The sequence below is a fragment of the Eumetopias jubatus genome, unplaced genomic scaffold, assembly GCF_037043125.1.
Source record: "Eumetopias jubatus isolate StellerSeaLion01/CBP00866 unplaced genomic scaffold, mEumJub1_p1.0 scaffold_1, whole genome shotgun sequence".
Lineage (NCBI taxonomy): Eukaryota > Metazoa > Chordata > Mammalia > Carnivora > Otariidae > Eumetopias > Eumetopias jubatus.
This window is the reverse complement of record NW_028274807.1, coordinates 154,828,110-154,849,691: the sequence shown is the minus strand read 5'-3', so window position 1 is coordinate 154,849,691 and position 21,582 is coordinate 154,828,110. Positions and strand designations below refer to the sequence as shown.

The following is a 21,582-nucleotide window of genomic DNA, read 5'->3' as shown; positions in this document are numbered from 1 at the left end:
TTTCATCAATGTTTATTACATAAGAAGGGAAATATACCACGGTTTTATTTTTGGTTGATTTATATTATTTTGTGTTATTTTATTTTTGGCTACCTCCTCCCCAAAGAAGGGAAGGGATTTTAAGTGGCTTGTAATAAAACACATAAACATAAAAATCAGGGGAGTTAAAACAAAAACTCACTCTCTCTTCTGTTGTTCAAATACTGACTAATGTCTAGGGCTACTACTATAACCAAGCCCAACCATTAATACATATGTATTTGAGATACAATAAATTCTTATCTTCCATATAAATCCTACAAAACAATTTTTTTTTAAGATTTTATTTATTTGACAGAGAGCGAGCGAGTGAGAGCAGGAACACAAGCAGGGGGAGTGGGGAGAAGCAGGCTTCCCGCTGAGCAGGGAACCCGATGTGGGGCTCGATCCCAGGGCCCTGGGATCATGACCTGAGCCGAAGGCAGACGCTTAACGACTGAGCCACCCAGGCACCCCAACAACAATTTTTATAAAATGAATCTGGTTACATTATTTCTTCTACCATCTCATACTTTAACTGTGGATAAACCTCTTTGGTTATTTAGTTTTTTACTTTTTCTCTATGCTAAATTGGAGGTGATATCTGACGGTGCAATCAGACAAAGCTGATGTTTTAAAAGTTTAACAAATAATATAAACATCAACTAATAATTATCCCAAATTCTTATCTGGTTAAAGAAAACTTTCTTTTTCTGTTAAATATCAACCTCAACAGCAATAAGGAAGTCCAATTATTTGGAAATGTTCTCTTCAGGATCATTTGCCCAAGCAGACTCACACACCACTTGTTAGGAAGTGGTGCATGATTAGAAGAGTAAAAGGAGAAAAACAACATGAATATACTGTCTCCACTGTTTCGTTAGGGCTCAAATAACTTCTGAATGTAGAAGTGCTTAAAATTTGAGAAATTTAGAAATACAATTCTGTGCCTGGTAGTTTACAAAGCTAAGTGACAGGATATGAAGCAGCTAAAAGAAGAGCAGCAGTGTGACTAAGGGAGTCAAGTTTCAGAAAGGGCAAATGACCCTCTCACTGAGACAATGTGATTATTCAAGGGGCTGCTTATTTTATGTACTTATTTTCCAGACTTAATTTCTCTTCTTAGTCTTGTGTCTGAGTGATTTTACTTTTCCATCCTAAGGGGCAAAGGAAAGAGAAAAAACAATCATGAAACAAACACAAAGTGGTATGACTTTAACCAAGTATTTAAACATGTTCCCAATCGTTAAATGGGAATAGAGCAGTAATGCACTTCCTCTTAATGCTGTTGTGGGCTTTAAAGATATTAAAATCAAATCCATGCTGAGTATTCGGGACAGAGCCCAGAACACAGACAGCATTCTAAGGAGGCTGCACTGTCCTGCCCTCGTTCATCTGTACCGCACGGGCACTGTTCCTGAGCACAGTGGAGTGGACACCGAGATGAATGGGGGACATCCTTGCCCTTACAGGGCTCCCAGTTCACTGTGAGAGACAGCAGGGAAGCTCAAGAAGGCACAAAGCCAACACAAGACAAGAGAAACTAGTGGAGATGGGGGGAGAGAACAGGAAAGGCCTCTTAGTAATGCAGCTACAAAAGGTGACAATTCATGATCTTGGGTCCCCAGGACAAGGTATCTGGTATTACAGGACTAACAATGGCATCAAGAAGGATTATCTATTACACTTCCCTCAAGTGGGGGAGGGAGTTCGTACTTGTTCAGCTTGGGATCCATCAAGTCTGTAACTGGGGATTAGGGGATGGACAGGGAAAAGGTGAGAGAAAGATAATGGAATAGGGACTTCACATTATTTTTATTTTAAAAAATGTTAATGGAATTGTCTATTCATATTAAAGGTATACAAGTTAACAAATATCAACCATCTGAAAAATCAAATTTAATGTTGATACTACTATCTGAAGCATATGTTTTGATTTCAGACCCGGCTATTAGGTTCTTGGTTAATAAAAAATGGAAAAAGAAAGTATCAATAAATATAGTTCCTTTGGTTAAAAAAACACTTCCAACTCATGGAACTGAGGGAAGGGGTGGAAAGATAACGAGGTCTTTGTTAGTACACAGAATGGGAGTTACTGGCCCCCTTATGGCAGCTCTCAAGCAAGCTGGAAATAAGAGTACAAAAAATGAGCCCTGACGTCTCCTTCACCTGCCAAAAGTCAGCAGGTCAACTTGTCATAATACAATTATGCCATTTCTAGGGTCAGAGGTGGGGTTTCTACTACAAAGGTCATTTTAGGCAGGCTAACAAAAGATCAAAATGAAAACAAAACAAAAAGAAGAACATGCTAATGATTAATTTGAGGAAAAGCTACTGCCAAATGGTGGGGCAGGGGGTGGGTGGAGGACGTCATGACTGCTGAGAAGTTTTCTAAAAAATCACTTACGGAAGTGAATTATCTAGAGAGCCAAAGAACAAGCAGGGATTAGAAAGTAATAAAAAATGGCAAGACCAGAAGAAAAGTTTCAGGTGGAAACTTCTACGTTTTCTTCTGGCTTTCTTTTATTAGTGCAGCCATCAATCATAACAGAAGCAATGGAATGTTTCTAAAACCACTACAGATGAAGCAGGGACCAGCACCTTTTATGACACCACTTAAAACCAGCAGGATTTATGCAATCACTTTTCAGTTCCAACTGTGGTTACCAGCAACTGATATATGACCCAAAACTATTGTAAAAGGCAATGCTTTCTTAGAATAGCAAGTACCATTACACAAGCATGTAGGTCTTAGGACTTTGTTCCTTGTATGGATATTCAGAAACCCTAAGGTCTACGGATGTGAACTGCTCCCTACACAGTAAGAACTACTCATCTGCATTCAACATCACCTAGAGCTCTGGTCACTGAAGATTCTTGTTCCCAACACGATCAATGTTGGTTCTGAGGGACCGGACTAGAGACCATTCTCCAAGTGGTCTTCTGAACTAACAGGGGAAGAGTGGGGCAGAAGAGGAATGAAGCATTTGGACAAGTCCATGTTTTAGGGTATCTATATTATTTCTGGTTTTACCAACACTTTAGTTAGAAGCAAAGTTTTACTATTTAACAAGTAATCGTTTCTTTTCTTAGGAAGAAAGTTAGAATGAATGCCATCACTCATACATATTTCAAAAAACTTTCCCACACCTGAATCCATCTGAATGCCCCCTGAGGACTTCAAAAATCAATGCTGTCCAAATTAAGCTTATCACCTTTTACCCAAACCTAGTTGTCTCATCTGGGTTCTAGTGTGGTCTATGGCACCTCCACCTATCCAATCAAAACTCAGGAAGCACCCCAGACTCCACACCTCTCACTTCCAGGTCAGGAAGATCCTGCCAATTCTAGCATGTGCCCAGAATCCTCCAAGGATCCTACCAGTGACCCTCAGCTCCCCCTGAGACCTCCCCAAACCGCCCTCCAACCTGGCGACCCGGGCATCCCCACAGTGAGCTATAATTAAGGATGTTTTCCTCTATTCCTCAGAGCTCCTTGAGAGCAGAATACGTCCCTGCACTCTCAGAAGTTTGCTGAATGCCAGAATGAACCTAGAGCTAAAGAGAAAGCAGTACCTTTGTAAACACTGTTTGGTTAGGGTCCCACAAAAGGCAGCTGCAGCAGGGGGCAGTCTGTAGTTATCAATGACCTTCAAATAAGAGCTAAGAGAAAAAGGAGACTAAGTACCCAGAGTGGGGGAAGGGGTGGCACCAGTGAAGACAAGCTGCAGTTTGTTTTAGTTAAGGGTTTAACGCCTTGTGCAAACTTGTTTTTTCAAGTCAAAAGAAAACAGGGAAAAGTTCAAGAAGTCCAAAGGTTATCAATCACACACTGTGGGGACTGCACACGTTCATAAATCCAAACCAGACAAGCAGCAGACATTCCGACTCAGCATTCTTTCATAAATCACTTTACAAATCTGATTTTAGTGAACTTTACAGATGAAGAGCAAAAAAGATAGGCCAGGCTAAAATCATGTAATTTCCTTCAGTATGGCCTAATGAAAAGAACACGCCTGGGCTAAAGCATCAGAGAGCCCTGGGCTCAAATCCTACCTTGGCCATTTAATTAGTTAGTATTCTTGGTCAAGTTCTACCTGCCTTCTGTGCCTGAGACTTCTCTTCCATGAAAGGTGGACACCACCACTCATCTGGTAATTTCTGAGAGGGTGTCTAAGGCAAAAAGCACTACATGTATCACTACAGAACCTGCAAGAATTGAGAAAATCCTTACCTCTAAGTATAGGAGGGAGACAGGTAGGGAAAAGGCAAAAAGAATTTAATACTTTTTATTCAATCTACTTCTTTACTATTTGAATTACCTTACAAAAACATTCATTTATTGTTTGTAAAAAAAAAGTAATTAAAAATTAGCTGTGCTTAACAGAACATTATGAAGTGTATGTACTTCAGTGGGATAAGCAGAAACGTCTTTAGAGGAATAAAAAGGTAATAAAAAAAAAGCCTAATCTCACTGAGACAGTGATTCTCAACCTGTGGCCTGGGGACACTTGGTTCTGCAAGGTTCGCTCAATGAATTCACAGATCAATCTCTCCAAAGCATGAACAGTAGGAATTATTTTAGTTTGAATTTTTAGCACAAGTAACTTCTTTCAAGGACTTAAAAAAAAAAAACAAAAACAAACCCTAATATTAAACGCTAGGTCTTGTGAAGCCAGGGAATGGGCCAGGTCAGTGCTGCTGGCCATTTCACCCTCTAGTTCCATTTCTATGCTTCAGGACACACCCGAGGTTTCACCAGGGGAAGGGGACACCAAAGCTAGAGCCACCAGAGCACAACCCACCTCGGGGACATTACCAAGGTCTGTCTCCAAGTCTCTGCCTAGCCAAAACAGTCGCTCAAGGCATTTCTAAACACCTAGGTGAGGCAAGAACCCACTACAAATTCATAGCTTTCCAAAATTACATCTTTTAAATTACATCCAAATTTACATCTAATACCTTGTGAAAACTAAATACTTCCTTTTACACGAAGCTTACGTGGGAAAATCTCTGGCTTTTGTCCAATTTTATAACACTAGCCACAAAGTCTAAAACGTTCACATTTTAAGAAATACTTTTGAAATGTGGAAACATGCTGCTGTCAGGCCATCAGCATGGCAACATGCACACAAGCACCTTCTTCTATACATTTCAACATGGATGCTCTTCAAAGAAGGCAGCTGCTGCCCATACACAGTGACTGTAGATTTAGTTTTCAGAAGTGATTTCACACATAAACTTCCCATAAGATTATGACAAATGCAAATTTCACAAGTCTAACTTTGATCTAGAAAATAGGAATATTCAAATTTAATATCAAATCTAAAAATGTCCAATTCTATTTGTTAAACAATATAAACCATGCAGACTAAAGGACTGTATGATTAGTAAAATGTTAAGTCTGCTTGATGCTTTAGTTTAATAGGTAGAGGAGTATTTTGATGTTTTCTTAAATTTATTCTAAAAACACTGAGACTTTTGCATAAGGTTGAGGCATGCTAACGTAAGACAAATATACAAGCTATTAAAATATCAGTTAATAAAAATCACCTGCATATGCCAACTCCCATGGGTTCTCTTTCAAAAGGCACACGATATTTAATGCATGTGGGGGACAAGAAGCCAAATGAAGTTTGTCCTTTAACAGAACACAACATTATCCTAGACTGCCCCAAATGTTTAAACTTGTCAAAAAGATTTTAACTTTCTCATTTGAGGATAAAGAAAAAAAAACTTTAAAATCGTGTATTTGCTGTAACAAGATTCAAATTAAAAATACTGTTTCTTGAAATTTTTCATTCTGGTTAGTTCTCCATGCATAACACCTAAACAGACATGTGGTTGAAAAGTGTATACAACTTATTTTCCTACATTAAAAAAAGTCAGGGGCGCCTGGGTGGCTCAGTTGGTTGGGTGACTGCCTTCGGCTCAGGTCGTGATCCCGGGGTCCCGGGATTGAGTCCCGCATCGGGCGCCCTGCCCGGCAGGGAGCCTGCTTCTCCCTCTGACCATCCCCCCCTCATGTGCTCTCTCTCTCTCTCATTCTCGCTCTCTTAAATAAATAAAATCTTTAAAAAAAAAAAAAAAGTCAGCATAGCATGTTATATCTTCCAAGAAATTACAATAACCATACAACCTGGTTGGTTCCACACAGGATTAGGACTAAAACTTCAGCTAGAAAGTTCTCCCAAGTATAACCACACATTTTCCAGTTTTTAACATTTTTAACATTCACTTCTTTCAGATTATCAAAGTAATACATGTTCAGTGACAGTAAGACTCTATCAGCAGCCCCTCCACACTCATCAACACCACATTCTTTAATATTAGCCTATTAGACAAAGATATGAGAGATTGGTCCTTATTTACACTGTCCTATTTTCCCTCGTTTCTTCAAGGTTTAATTTACATGCACTGGAAGTCACCATCATTAGTGTGCATTTCTGGGAGTTCGAACAATGCAGTCATGCAACCACTGCCACAATCAAGATCTGGAGCGGCTCTACCACCCCAAAGGTTCCCTGGACCCTGTATCCCACCGCTCCTCCCGGCCCAGCCCCGGGCGACCACAGGTCTAGCTCTGTCTCTCCAAGTCTTGTCTACAAATGGAATCACACAGTATGAAGTCTGGCTTTTTTTTTACCTAATGCATTTGAGATTCATCCACGTTGCTGCATGTTATCAGTAGGTCATCACTTTTTATTGTTTGAGTGGGAGTCCACTATATAGATGTTCCAGAGCTTATTTCAGTTTGGGGCAATTATGAATAAAACCATCTGAGTACAGAGGCTTGTGCAAACTTAAACATTCTCTTGGGTAAATACCTAGAAGTAAGCTTGCTGAGGCATACAGTAAGTATATGTTACCTTTATACGGAACTGCCTAATGACTTTCCAAAGGTGGCTCTAGGACTTGACCTTCTCATCAGCAAAGTATGAGGATTCCAATGGCTCCATTCACATCCTTGTCAACTCTTGGGACTGGCAGTTTAAAAAACTTTAGCCATTCTAATAGATGTAGCTTTAATTTGCATTTTCCCTAATGACTAATGATGTGGAGCATCTACATGTGCTTATGTGCCATATTATGTCTTCTTTGGTGAGTTGTTTGTTCACATCTTTCGTTCATTTTAACATTGGGTTGCTTTTTAATTTGTTGAGTTTTGAGAGTTCTTTTTTTATACACAACCTCTAGCAATACAGAAAAAGGCTTTATTTTAAAAGTCATATTGACTGCATTTACATTATTTCCTAAAAACAGCTTCAAAAACTTTTTAAAAAAATTACTGAAGTATAGTTGACATACGTTATATTAGTTTCAAGCGTACAACATAGTGATTCGACAATTCTACACATTCCTCAGTGCTCATCATAAGTGTAGTCACTATACAATGTTATTACTGTATCATTTGTACTTTCCATTTCCATGACTTACTTAAATTTGTACCTCTTAATCCCCTTTATCTATTTCAGGGATAGCAACCCTCTGGCAACCACCCATTTGTTCTCTGTACTTAAGAGTCTGATTTTTGTTTGTTTTTTAGATTCCACATGTAAGTAAAACCATATGGCATTTGACATTCTCTGACTTATTTCTCTTAGCATAATACCCTCTTGGTCCATCCATGTTGTTGCAAATGGCAAGATCTCATCCTTTTTATGGCTGAGTAATACTCCAGTGTGTGTGTACACACTACATCTTTATCCATTCATCCATCAATGAACACTTGTGTTGCTTCTGTATCTTAGCTATTGTAAATGCTACAATAAACATAAAGGTGCATAAATCTTTTCAAATTATTATTTTTGTTTTCTTTGTGTAAATATCCAGTAGTGGAATTAATGGATTGTATGGTATTTCTATTTTTAATTTTTTGAGGAACCACCCATACTGTTTTCCACTGGGGTTGCACCAATTTACTTTCCCACCGACAGTGCCCAGGGTTCCCTTTCCTCCGCATCCTCACCAACACTTGTTACTTCTTGTCTTTTCCATACTGGCCATTCTGACTGGTGTGAGGTGATCTCTCACTGTGGTTTTGATTTGCATTTCCCTGATGATTAGCGATGCAGAGCATCTTTCATTTGTCTATTGGCCAGCTGTATGGCTCCTTGGGAAAAATGTTCTTCCCCCCATTTTTTAATTGGACTATTTGTGTTTTTGGTGTTGAGTTTATATGTTATTATATTTTGGATTTTAACCCCTTAGCAGATTTATCATTTGTAAATATCTTCCTTCTTTGAGAATCTTTATATATTCTCTATCAGATATGTGATTTGCAAGTATTTTCTCCCTGTTGGTGGTAGCTTAACAGTATCTTTCAAGAAGCAGGAGTTGATTTTTATAAAATTCAATTTATCAAATTTTTCTCTTATAGATCATGCTTTTGATGTTGTATCTAAAATAGCTTTGCCTAAGTCAAAGCTGCAAAGATCTTCTATGTTTTCTTCTAGAGGTTTTACAGTTTTATGATTCACATTTAAGTCTCTGATGCACACTGAGTTTTTTTAAGTGGCATAAAGAATGGATCAAGGTTCATTTTTTGCATATGGGTATTTAACTTCCAGCAACACTGTTGAAAAACTAGTTACTCTTTCTCTACTGAACTGCTTTAGCACTTCTGCTGAAAATCAATTGACCATATATGTGTGGACTTATTTATGGACTCTATTCTATTCCACTGATCTATACATATGCTTTTTTGTTAACATCATACAGTCTTGATTATTGTAACTTTATACTAAGTCCGGGATACTCCAATTACTTTTAAAACTAAACTTTTCCAACTTGGTTATTTATATAACTTTTTAATGAACTTTCTTTTCATTTGTAAGAGCTCTTTCTACAGTAAGACTATTAATCATCTATATTACAAATCATTTCCTTGGTTTCCATTATAATTTCTAAAAAAAAACTAGATGCGCACCATATCCATAAACTATAATCAAATCTATTAACTTTTCCTTATGATTCCTGTTCAGAAAGGCCAAGATCTTATGAATATTACCTTTAGGGGGGTGGCTTAATTCTTTATATTCAAATCCTTAATTCACCTCGAATTTATTTTGACACAGCACATAGACAGGGTCCTAGCATTCCTTCTTCCTTAAATGTTTATTTCCAGTACAATTTATTATATAATTTCTCCTCTGATGCCTTCTGATAATTGAGGAAGTTAGAACTATTTAGAGCCTGTTTTTCTACATCTACATTACCAGGTAAGAACCATGCTAAGATACAGTGGTATCCCTGGGGGCACTGGTCCTTACACTAAAGGGCTACAAAGCAGACACTGATATGAATTTTCAACAAATGTGTGGCACCAATTGCCAGGCACTGTGCTAGGCGCTGGGATGTAATCATAATGAGACCTTAGAGGTTGGCAACGAAGGGAGAATGTCCAGGAGAGATGGTACTACTGCCCTTTGTGTCCCTTGTCACAATTCATCTCTATTCCTTCTTTTGCAGAAAAAGTTAACAACTATCTGGCTTATAAAAGATGGCTCTATCTTATCTTTCATCTAGGATACCCCTGTTAGAGCTGCTTCAATAACAAGTATGTACTTTGCCCTACCTCCAAGAGCCCATAAGCACTGCTAAAGGCCTGGACTCCATATAGTGAACAAAGGGGCCTATCATGTTTGGTTTTCTCTCCTCCCAGTTTTATTGAGAAATAACTGACATACATCTGCGTAACTTTAAGGTATACAGAATGATGGTTTAGTTTATGCGTGTTGTGAAATGATTACAATAGATTTAGTTAACAGCCACTATCTCATAGATACAATAAAAAGAAAAACTTAATATCTCCTTGTGATGAGAATTCTTAGGACCTATTCTTTTAAGTCTCCTATATACCATACAACAGTGTTAACTATTGTCATCACACTGTCCATTACATCCCCAGTAACCACGAATCTGATCTCTTTTTCTGAGCGTGGTGTTCATTATGGTTTGGTTTTAGATTCCACATACAAATGAGATCATACAGTATCTTTCTTATTTCACTTAGCATAATACCTTCATGATCCATACTGTCACAAACGGTAGGATTTCCTAATTTTTATGGCTGAATAATATCCCATTGTGTGTATGTACATATATATACTACAACTTCTTCATCCATTTATCCACTGATGGACAGTTGTTCCAATGTCTTGGCTATTGTAAATAATGCTGTTCTGAACATGGGGGTGTAGATATCTTTTTGAGTTAGTATTTTTGTTTCCTTTGGATATATTCCTAGAGGTGGAACTGCTGAATCATGTTTTCAAGGCCTTGGAAGGAAAAGAAAGAAATGGACTGAAATTCCAGAATTGGGAAGAGCCCTTTCTAAGAGCTGAGGCAGAAATCCAAACATGAATCATGGGACCTCAGGAATATCAATGGATCACAAATATTCCTAAGAAAGGTTAAACCAAATCAATTTATACTACACCTAAAAGAAAATCTTATGTATGCCAACTTTTTAGAGCCTGAAAAAAATTAGGTAAATTTAGGAAAATATCACTAATCTGAATTAAGAATATAAGCTTGTAGTAGACGGACATTTAAAATCTGGTATATCAATCAACTGGTATTTGTATACATTAGTCTCTTAAAAATTTGTTAAGCCAGTTTCAGTCCTCTAGAAACTAATTACCACTGAGTACAAAACTGAGAATCACACCTTGGAACATGGAGATCACACCATCTGAGGGGTTCCTTGCTACCTACTGGAGCTCCTAATCTATGTTAAAGTCTCTTTAAACCGTAACAAGGACCTCCTAATGTCAGTGAATAGTCGATACATATAAACTGTTAACAACATAAAATGGGTTTACAAAATAAAAACCCAAAACCACATATCAAACACACCAAATACCTACAAATTAATTCTTTGACTTTAAAAAACAAAAAAGCACACCATATCCCCAATGACTTGATCTTCCTTTTGGGAGAAACCCTGTCTATAAGCTTACCTCCAATTTTCCATTACGATATTCCCAAGTCATAACTCGGGAATTCAAAACACAGTAAGGAAAACGGGAGATCTAAACGTGTAAAACAAAAAGTCAGAGTCAAGTAGCCAAAACACAAAAATAAGGACACTATTCCTCACCTGTAATTTATGCTCCAAAGCTTATTTCAAAACTGCCTGTGTTCATCCTTCCTGTCAAAGCTGTGTGCCTGGTTTTTTTTTTGTTTTTTTTTACTCAGCTCAACAAGCCTGCAAGGTCAGATCCAAAACAGGGCTTCACAGTGGTCCATATGTAATAACGTGCCTGAAACTGCAACTCTGCCTCTCCATGAAGAGAGGAACCACAGCTTCCATCACACTCATGGTGAGTCCAGGACGCATTAATATATATACAGAAAGCAGGGAAATAGTTCCAACATGAGCAAGGACATCAGGAAGGACCATGGGGAGTGGCTCCAATTATACTTTGTAAACTAGTTTAAAGGAATGTAAATTTTCATTTCTTTAGTTTGTCTCTGTAATATTTACTCATTTAAACAAACATTAAGAGCTTGTGGTGTTTACCAGGTGATAGGGATGGGACACAGATAAGATATAAACACGCAGTCCTCTCTCTCAAAGACCTTACTATTGAGCAAGGGGAACAAGTGAGCCATCTGAAATGAGCAAGGCCTAGCCGTCATCCCATCCAATTCCAAAGGGAAAAGGCCATCAGGGCATGTGTCCCCTGTACCTCATCATCCTCTGTTTTTAGCCATCTACAATTCCTCTGTTATTTTTATCTAGTACACCTACTCTGTGCCTGACTGCACCCCAGGCAGAATTTAAGATGTATCCACAAAGAAGGTCTCACTACACAAAGTCTTGTTCTCCTACTCACCAGACAATGCCACAAATGCTGATGTTTGCCTTAGGTTCCAAGGCTTAAAATAACTGAATTAAAATTTTGTAATATTAAATTAGGTACTTTTCTACACCATACTGGATACAATTTTAAAGATATCACCATAAGGCTAATCAATAAAAACTATGTAAGATAAATCAGTGTTTTCCAAAGACAAAGTAGGTTAGGTAGAAAATGGGTTATCAAGAATGACGGGAAGAAGACATTTAAAAACAGCAAAGACATGTATTTGGAATCACAGTTGTAAGGAAGCACCGGTTCCACAGTATATCTCTGATAATGAGCTTGGCTTAGCTCTATGGCGCCCTGTTCTATGTCTGCTCTCTGTCTTTCTCCACCAAAGTCTGCGTCAAACATGTGAGGACCTAACTGAGAGAAGCCACAGCCCGTGAAAGAAGAGAACCACACTACTATGTATGTTAATGTGACTGTGAAAGCATTTCCCAAGCGGCTGCTCTGGGAGTCATGACAACTCCAGGACCACACAGGCAACTTCCTGATGTGGAGGGACAGTTTCCCCAGAAACGGAGATGTGTCACTAACAAGTCCCACCAGGCTGTCTCAGAGCAAGCACAAGAGCACAGCACCTACGTGTCAAGACAGTTTTCACCAGTTCTTAAAAATATTACAGTGATTCTACTCAACATTTGAGTTCGGAGTCTGTCCAGCAATGTATATTGTGACTAACAAGTTTCCAAGTTTGTTGTGTTAAAAGTTTGTGCTTACTGATTTTTTTGTTTTGCAAACTAGTCTTCCTTCAACAGGTTTATGCTTCTCCCTACCAAAAAAAAAAAAAAAAAAAAAAAATACCCAAGCAAATTTGATGTTTTCAACTCCCTCAAGGTTTCCTAGGCTGTATTTCTGTATTAAGATAGTTAACTATTTTAAGTGGCTTAAAAAGCACTTCTAAAGTTCCAAGAAACTAACCAGTTATCAAATAAATACTTTCCTTTGCTTTTATCTAACATTAAAAAAAAACACACACACAAAGAAAAATCCAAGTTAACTTACTTCCTACATTCTGAAAGTTAAATACAACTAAAAACATGTGTGAGAAAAACACAAGAGCAAAGGTCCTGGGCCTGCCCCTTCCTCCCAGTTTTCCCACGGCAGCCAACATTTCAGAAATTCCCCTGGGGACAAATTTCCAAAGGAAAAGACAGCACCTCGAAAGGAAAATGAGGCCATGATCTTTAAACACCCTTTGGCACCCCTGCAGCCCTAGCACCAAAGAAACAAGGCATTCTGTGAGCGCTCCAAAGGGCTGGCTGTGACAGTTATATCTGACTGAAGACTGATTCTGTGTCTGGCATTATGCTAAGTACTTCCTTGTTTTCATTCATCTAACTCCTTCAACAATCCTAAAGGCGAGAACTATTATTACCCTCATTTCACAAATGGAAGTAACAGAGACCACAGAAATGAGTCAAGTGGGGAGGGAGAACAGGCAGTGCTGGGGCCCTCCAGCTTTGGAGTAGAGGGTGGGGCCTGGCCAAGAGGGTGGCAGTGGGCAAGAGCCTAAGTAGAGGGAAGGGAGACAGAAGGGCCCTGAGGCAGGACTGGATGTGGAATGTGACTAACAAGAAGGCAGCGTTGTTGGAGCTGAGTAAGCAACTGAAAAAAGAGTGGGAGGAAAAAGTGAGGAAGACAATGAGGAAGCCAATCTTGAGGGCCACGTTGGCCGCTATGAGGACTCGGGTTTTGACTGTGAAGGAAATGGTAAGTCTTTAAAGTGTTCTGAGCAGAGGAGAGAGACGCATATAAATTTTAAAAGGAACTGATAAGCATTTTTTTCCCTTATGAGTGGTGACTACCTAATACTGGCACCTCCAAAGGAATTCCCCTCTCTTTCAGCTGTTCCACATGACAATTCCTGACTTCCTCTTGCCCAGAGCCACAGGGCCTCCCCTCACCTGTAACTGTCAGTGTCTGAAAAATAGCAGCACATACAAATGACAGGAAACTTGCCTTTAAACTCCCTTCCTTCTCTTATCTTCTTTCAAAGATGCACATAGTCATGTCAATCAGCCCAATTCCCACATCCTCATATGAAATACCAAAAGACTCAGAGCTTGGGCACTAGTCTGAAAAGTAAATGAATAGTAACTTCCAGTTTTCATTCTAGTGGGACCTATGATTATCAGTGCTGCACACCTTTGTCTTTCCACACAGGCTTTGAGAGGAAAGGAATAAGAGGAGCACAAAGGCCCATGTAAAACCAACCCAAACCCAAGTCTAGTTAGTAGCAGCAAGAGCCCTTAGAAAAGTGCAAAGGTGCTTTGAATCTTCTGAAGAAAATGGTTTTATATGAGGCAGTGAGGCAACCTTCTGACCTGCACAAGGCCAAGGGACACCCTGACAAGCAGCTCCAGGCATGACAGCGGAAAGCAAACAGGACAGTCTCTGGCCTCTTAACAGGAAAGGCAAGGGGTGTCTAGTCTGAAGTTCCAGGTACTGGAACAACATCAGAAAAAATTTCCAAAGGACCTGAAATTTGGTTTTCACTTACTTATCCCTAAATAAGCAAAGGGTATGATTAAAATGGGGGGGGGGGGGGCCTGGGTGGCTCAGTCATTAGGCGTCTGCCTTTGGCTCGGGTCGTGATCCCAGGGTCCTGGGATCGAGCCCCACATCGGGCTCCCTGCTCAGCGGGAAGCCTGCTTCTCCCTCTCCCACTCCCCCTGTCTGTGTTCCCTCTCTTGCTGTGTCTTTCTCTGTCAAATAAATAAATAAAATCTTTAAAAAAAAAAAAAAATGGGGGAGGGGGAGCAGAGAAATTTAAGCTCAATTATCAACATCAAAAAAGAGTATATGTTCTTGTTCAATTTTTTAAACTAAAGAGGTTTAAACATTATTTTCTGAACACTTTTTCTTTAAAGAATATTAGAATTAAAATGTTAGGAATTTTTCCACTAATAACCAAAAACATTTGACTCTAGGATTTTACATCACAGGTACACAAGGCTGGATGCCCATCAGAATCTCAGAGAAGCTTCTGGATGAGGGCCTCAACCAAGATTATCTGAATCACAATCTTTAGGGTGCCCACTCCCCCACAAGGTTTGCTTGGTTTTAAATACGCTCTAGGTGAAACTTACAGATGGTAAGTAGAGAACCACCAATTTAGATCTTACCATACCACCAGTAAATTATACTTTTCAAAGTAGTGTCAACATATATTTCACTTGATCTGAATCTTAAAACAGTGAGAACGATAAGCACTAGAGCTAAAAATGCAGTAGGGAAAACACTGAAAGCACGTAAGTCATTTATATCTCATTTTTCGGGCCTCTCACTAAAAAATCAATGGTGGCGTTAGCCTAAAAAACCCATTTGTATGGTACCTATAGATTACACTACCCATAACATTTCATGCTCAAGAATCTTTTTTTTTTTTAAAGATTTTATTTATTTGAGAGAGAGAGAATGAGAGATAGAGAGCACGAGAAGGAAGAGGGTCAGAGGGAGAAGCAGGCTCCCTGCTGAGCAGGGAGCCCGATGTGGGACTCGATCCCGGGACTCCAGGATAATGACCTGAGCCGAAGGCAGTCGCTTAACCAACTGAGCCACCCAGGTGCCCTCATGCTCAAGAATCTTTACGACAAATATTACATCCAGTAATAGCTTATTTATAAAACTGAAGATTTTACTCAAAGCACAGAACTTTTGCTGTTTCCTAAATACATAATTACACAACATTCACACTGTAAAGCCAGTACATTGTGCATACAGAGCTAATACCATTAAGTGCTTTTATTTACACAGGGTTCAGGCCAGATCAATTTTTAACTGTGATCTCTGAAATAACTGTCATTTCTCACAGGCATGTGAAACTTCAGAGAGTTTAGGATTTTTTTTCTTTTGGTTTTATATGACAAGTGATGATGTTATACTCTGTCAAAGGTATCTTTCAGAGTATGTGACCGTGCACTTGGCAGCTAGACTGTGGAAGGTGTGGGCCACGTTTCTATAGATACGTTTTTCAGTTCTGTACAACTGAAAGCACAGGCATTTGCCTGGGCCCAGGCTGCAGTGCAGCTCATGTCAGACACATACCATGCAGGCAGGTTTTATGTGTATCTTTTTAAATAAAAGAGACAAGATAACGCTTTAAAGCAGATCAAACTTCCTTCCCTATGCACAAAAAGGGAAAAATCATCCCTTAAAAATGTATAATCCCAAACTCCACACTTGGGCCTAAAACTCTGTGACACAAACCAAGGTCTTCTAATCTAGAACCCATCAGGGCCCACAGTCCAAATGGCAAACTGCATAAGAGTAAGTAATATAAAATTTAACCAGAGTCTGACTCAGGGAAGAGAAGGTTTAAGTCGGAAAACACAGTAGCATTACTAAGACATCTGTCTCTAATAAATGATAGGGAAATGGAACTGTACCCACTCAGATTTTGGGCACATTAAAAGCAGGCACATTAACAGTTTTTCTGGAAGAAATCGGAAATAAAAGCAAAGAGTTATCAATTCATAACAAACTATACTAGCAGATTCAGATAAACCAAAAAGAAAATTACTGATTTAGGTACTTTTGGACTATTTCAAAGTTCTACCACAAAGGTATTATGGCTTAGGCTGTACAATCTGCAGAGAAAGGAGTAATCCTTTTAAAAGTTTTCAAAAAAACAATATTTAAACATATTATATACATAATACTACTACAATCACAGCTCTGGTGGCTGCCCGTTTCCTACATTCTCTAAGAGACTCTTTTATAGGAGGGAGCATGCTGAGATATTTCTTCACAGCGCTAAATCAGAGCAAGGAATGGACTGCCTTAAATACATGCAATGTGGATTCTAGTTAAACCACAACTCTTGGCTTGAATATGCCAAGATTTCCAAAAACTGGCATATTACACAAACTGTAAGTCGCACATAATTAACAGTCAAGAATGTCTCAATTTATGTTTTACTAATCTAATTTTTCACAAAGACAAGGCAATGCTTTTCAGATAGACCAGCTAGTCACTTTTAAATTCATACTGGATTTCGAGATGTTCTTCACATGCAGGAAGTTAGGTCAAAGAAAGGAATAATTAAAGATGCTTAAGAACACAATTTAAAATATGTCCACATTCTTTGTCAGATCTTAAAGCATTACCAAACCAGAAAAAAAGTATTTATTAATAAAAGCAAATTAAAAATCTGTAACTAAAAGGGAAGTAAAAGCAAACTACATATAGTTCTTCTTTGTGGGGCAGAGGGAATGATATGGATATTAACTCTGAATATTAAGGGAAGACACTAATATGTCCTAAAACAAAATGACAATATAGAATCCATGGCAACAAAGCACAGTTTCATATTGAAAGAAGGTATAGCCCATCATGTAAAATAAATTACAAAACTTTATATACCTCACACAGTTTGAAAATAACATATATAAAGTAAAAGTTGATTAAAATACAAAATTCAGATTAGAATAGGAAATAGCATAATTCTCTCAGAAAATAACATCAGAATAAAACATGACACAAAGGAACAAAATACATAATCAACAACCTTAAAATATGTATAAAAACTTGTATATGCTAAGACTACAAATATTTTAATCATATGGGAAATAGTCACCAAAAATCACTGTATATATTAAGCCACACAGAAAATCTAAAAAATACTTCCCAAAGCAAAAACCAATCAGGTTGCAGTGTACATTACTGACTGCAATGTACTAAAATTAGAAGCTAAAAACCAAATACCTAAAGGAAAAATAAATTAAAATTTAAAAAGAAAAGAATTTAAAAAGAAAAAAAAGAAACTTTGGGTTAAACAAGAAACAAAACAGTAAAGATAAACTTCAGCAATGACTGCAGAGTGAAATCCCCAGGATGTGACCAGAGATTGCAGGAGAGAGCAACATACAGCCTTAAATGTGAGAAATTAGGACAATAAAAGAAAAGGGAAACTTTTGAAAGATTGTGGGAAAAAATTAGTAACAATGCAAGAAAAAGTAATGACATAGAAAACAGAAGTGCAGCTGATACATAAAATCAAAACCTGATTCTTTGAAAATAATAATCCTTGAACCAAGTGTCAGTGTTAAGGACCAGTGCACTCTAAAACACATATAAAACTGAACTGAAGTTGCTTAATACAGCAACATCTAGTAATTTAACAAAAGGACAGATTTTAATCTTTGTCCCTAATTCTACTACATATTTGTGAAAAATCACTGACCGATTCCAGCACAATAAATACTACATTAGCAGAAAGATAACTGTCCATTTGTTTTTTAAAGTACTTCTATATCTCAATCACACAATTATACAAAATTGAAATAAATACAAGTAAGAAAAGTTACCCATAAACTCCACCCAATTCATACTTCACCAACCATTTATCAGACTGGTAAGCATCCTCCCAGACACTTTTCTTTTCCTTTTTAAAAACTTCTAAAAAGTTTTATTAGGCAATACTTAAGATATAAGGGGGGGAAAAAAAGCATTACAGTGAATACCTACATACCCACCACCCAAGTTGGAAATAACACCAACACAGCTGAAACTCTCTAGGTATGCCTGCCCTTCAGAAGTAACTATCTTGACCTCATGCATTCATCAGTACTTTACCACATGTGCACACACCCCTAAACAATGTAACACTGCTTTGTCTTCTTTAAAATTTCATGTTACAATACTATAAGTACTCTCACTGATTTGCTCTCCTTAAACATTATGTTTGTGAACACTAGCCATGATGACATACATAGTTCATTAATTTTCACCATTTCCATCATACGAATATCAAACAATGTATTCCCCTACTGATGAATACACAATAATGCTGTTAAAAACATTCTTTGAAAATCTGTGTACATGAGTGAGAGCATCTTTAGGGTGTGTACACAGGAAGAGAACTGCTACGTCTCAAGATTGTGTACATCTTTAACTTTAGTAGACACTGACAAATTGCCTTCTACATACTACAAGAGTTCCCAATGATCTATAGTCTTACCTACGCTTAGATTTGTCTGACTTCAGTTTTTCCTAATGTGAAAAGTATGAAACAGTAGCTGATCGTGGTTTTATCTTCCCTATTAGTGAGGTTGAACATCATTTTCATGTTCAGACATTTGTTTCCTCTTCTGTTAATTCTTGGCTTCATTTTCTGATTAGCCTGCTCCACTCATCAAAAACCTGACTCAAATATTCTAATAAAAAGTTTTGATGAAGCCTTGTCATCTGTAGTGGGCAGGAACCATTCAATAACCCTTTCTTTTCCAGAACACAGTCTAACAGTCTTTTCCAGACACAAAGGCAGTGTCTTGGTGTACAAAATATTCAGTATAAAAATCAGCACTCTTCAATGTGCTTTTCAATGTGTATCTTTCCTCTTCTTGTAACATGCATTTCAAATGATCAGAAGACAAACAGAAGACTCCTATCTATGAAGTCTGACATCATATACATGTAGTTTTAGGGCATACTGTTCCAAGATTAAACTAAAAACTGTAAAAGATGACCATACATTCAACTTAGCAAATCCTTAAAAATTATACAGAAATTCCCATATGACCTTCAAAACAGATATGATCCCAAGGGACAAAGCTGACATAAGCTGAGAAGCAGTAAACACTTCCACCCCAAGTAGATAACTCATGACAAGAGAGAACACAATAATGTGTTGGAGTGAAGAGAAGGTAGCTGGGAATGCCCAGGGCTACCAAGATCCTGGAATCCACCATATAGCAGATGTCTGTATGTCAATTACCTGTCCTGTACAGTGAGGCAGACAATAACAACCACACAGGTCTCTGTGGATGGTAAACATGACAGCATAGGACGATATACCTCTATCTGATCCAATTCTATTCCATGGATGAGGAAATAAAGCAGAGAGATCAAGTGCACTCTTCAACATCACAATTAATAAATGATTCCCATGCCCAAATTCTTCATAATGTATTGTAATATTCATAGTACCTTTCCAACATGAGTCTCAATGACTGTTAAAAGATATGCACAGGAAGAAGCTGACTAGGGGTACTACCAGAAGAATCTAAGAAGATAGGAAATGTACTCAGACCTTCAAAAGAATTACAATGAGTAGATGATGTTTACCTTAAATGATAACTTACTCATTTTTCTTTGTGCTGAAATATACTTTAAACATTTGCCATCTAAAGGGTAAAACAAACTGCCAACTTTAGGAATGTATGGCATTCATGAAGGCAAATCTGTTAATTAAGACACATTTAAGAAAGTATCTTAAGAAATGGTTTTCAGATAAACAACCACCAATTTGACCAACTACACTCTAGCTGGTGGAATTCAAGTGGGCAAATACTGGAAAAAGGTTACCTACCTACTGCGGGTGCATCATACTCATCACCAAGCAGAATTTCTGGCGCAGAATATGCAAGAGATCCACAGCTTGTAGTGAGCTTCTTCCCTGGTTGAAATTTGTTGCTGAAACCAAAGTCTGTCAACTTTACAAGACCTTGTTTTTCAAAGAAGACCACATTCTCTGGTTTTAAGTCTCTGTGAACCACATGGAGTTTATGGCAGTAAGATATGGCATGAACAATCTGAGCAAAGTACTTCTTAGCCAAATCTTCATTAAGTCCCTCTTCGTGTTTCATTATGTAATCGAACATATCTCCTCCATCCCCAAGTTCTAGAATAAGATATAGTTTGGTCTGGGTGTCAATAACTTCATAAAGGCGTACAATGTTGGGATGCTGCACTAGTTTCATGCATCTCACTTCTTGGAAAAGATGACCAGTGGCTAAAGTGTCCAATTTTGTCTTGTCAATAACTTTTACTGCTACTTTTTCACCTGTAAAGACATGCCTGGCAAGTTTAACCACTGCAAAATGACCTCGACCCAAGGTTTTATCCAGATCATATAATCCAGCAATCTTTCCATCATACCCTCGCTTGAATCCTGCCATGCTGGTCCAACAGAAGGAAAAATATCTAGACTGTTTGAAATGGATCTTCTCATATAAGAATATCTGGTGAAAATAAGGAATTCATTTTCAATGTCGCCATGGACACCTACAAAAGAGGAGAAACAAAATTAAGTTTCTGTAGCTTTTTCTCTTATAGCTTTCTCTTTTTTTTAAAGTTTTAATAGAAGCTTGAAGTAAATAGAGACATAAAATGAGTAAGGGCCATTTATAACCATCTATATATGTATTTTAGGTTTATGTTACAAAGGCTGCGATTTAAATGCCATATTAAACTTTGCAAACTGAAAAAAATTAGTTGAAACAAGTTTTTGGTGATGTCAGAAATAAGGAAACTGGCAAGTTTGATAAACTCTGGGTAAAAAAAAAATCTTGCAAAAGTAATTTCATTTAGTGTCTTAAAAAACAAGAACTGACAAAAAAGGGAAAACGGAATAAACATTTGGACAGAAACCCAACAACTTTTTCCTGTTATTCCAAAGCTAGCACTATTTCCTGTAAGCACAAACAGATCCCTTTAGTGAGGCCTCCTCTAACCCTCCCAGCTGGAATTACCTTCCCTACTCCATATCTCCAACAGCTGCTCGGGACACCCGTATGGTCTTATTCTATAGGTTTTTGTATATGCCATCCTCATCCTAAGACTGCAAAGTTCTGAGGACTCTAAGGTTCTATTTTTTTTTCCCCTTCTACCATTCCTTGAACAGTGTTTTAACACATAACCAGTAGTCAAGTTTATTAAATTTTGAAATTCAACTTTTTTTCAAAATG

At 37.9% G+C, this 21,582-nt stretch overlaps 1 protein-coding gene across 1 annotated transcript in view; it reads right to left on the bottom strand.

Moving 5' to 3' along the window:
* The window catches only part of SNRK (SNF related kinase), a 54,646-nt gene that overhangs the window by 16,951 nt on the left and 16,113 nt on the right, over positions 1–21,582 (bottom strand). The window contains exon 2 of the mRNA XM_028106978.2: positions 20,205–20,899. Within this exon, the coding sequence (XP_027962779.1) occupies positions 20,205–20,793 (589 nt within the window). The 5' untranslated portion in view covers positions 20,794–20,899. The remainder of the gene's footprint in view (positions 1–20,204; positions 20,900–21,582) is intronic.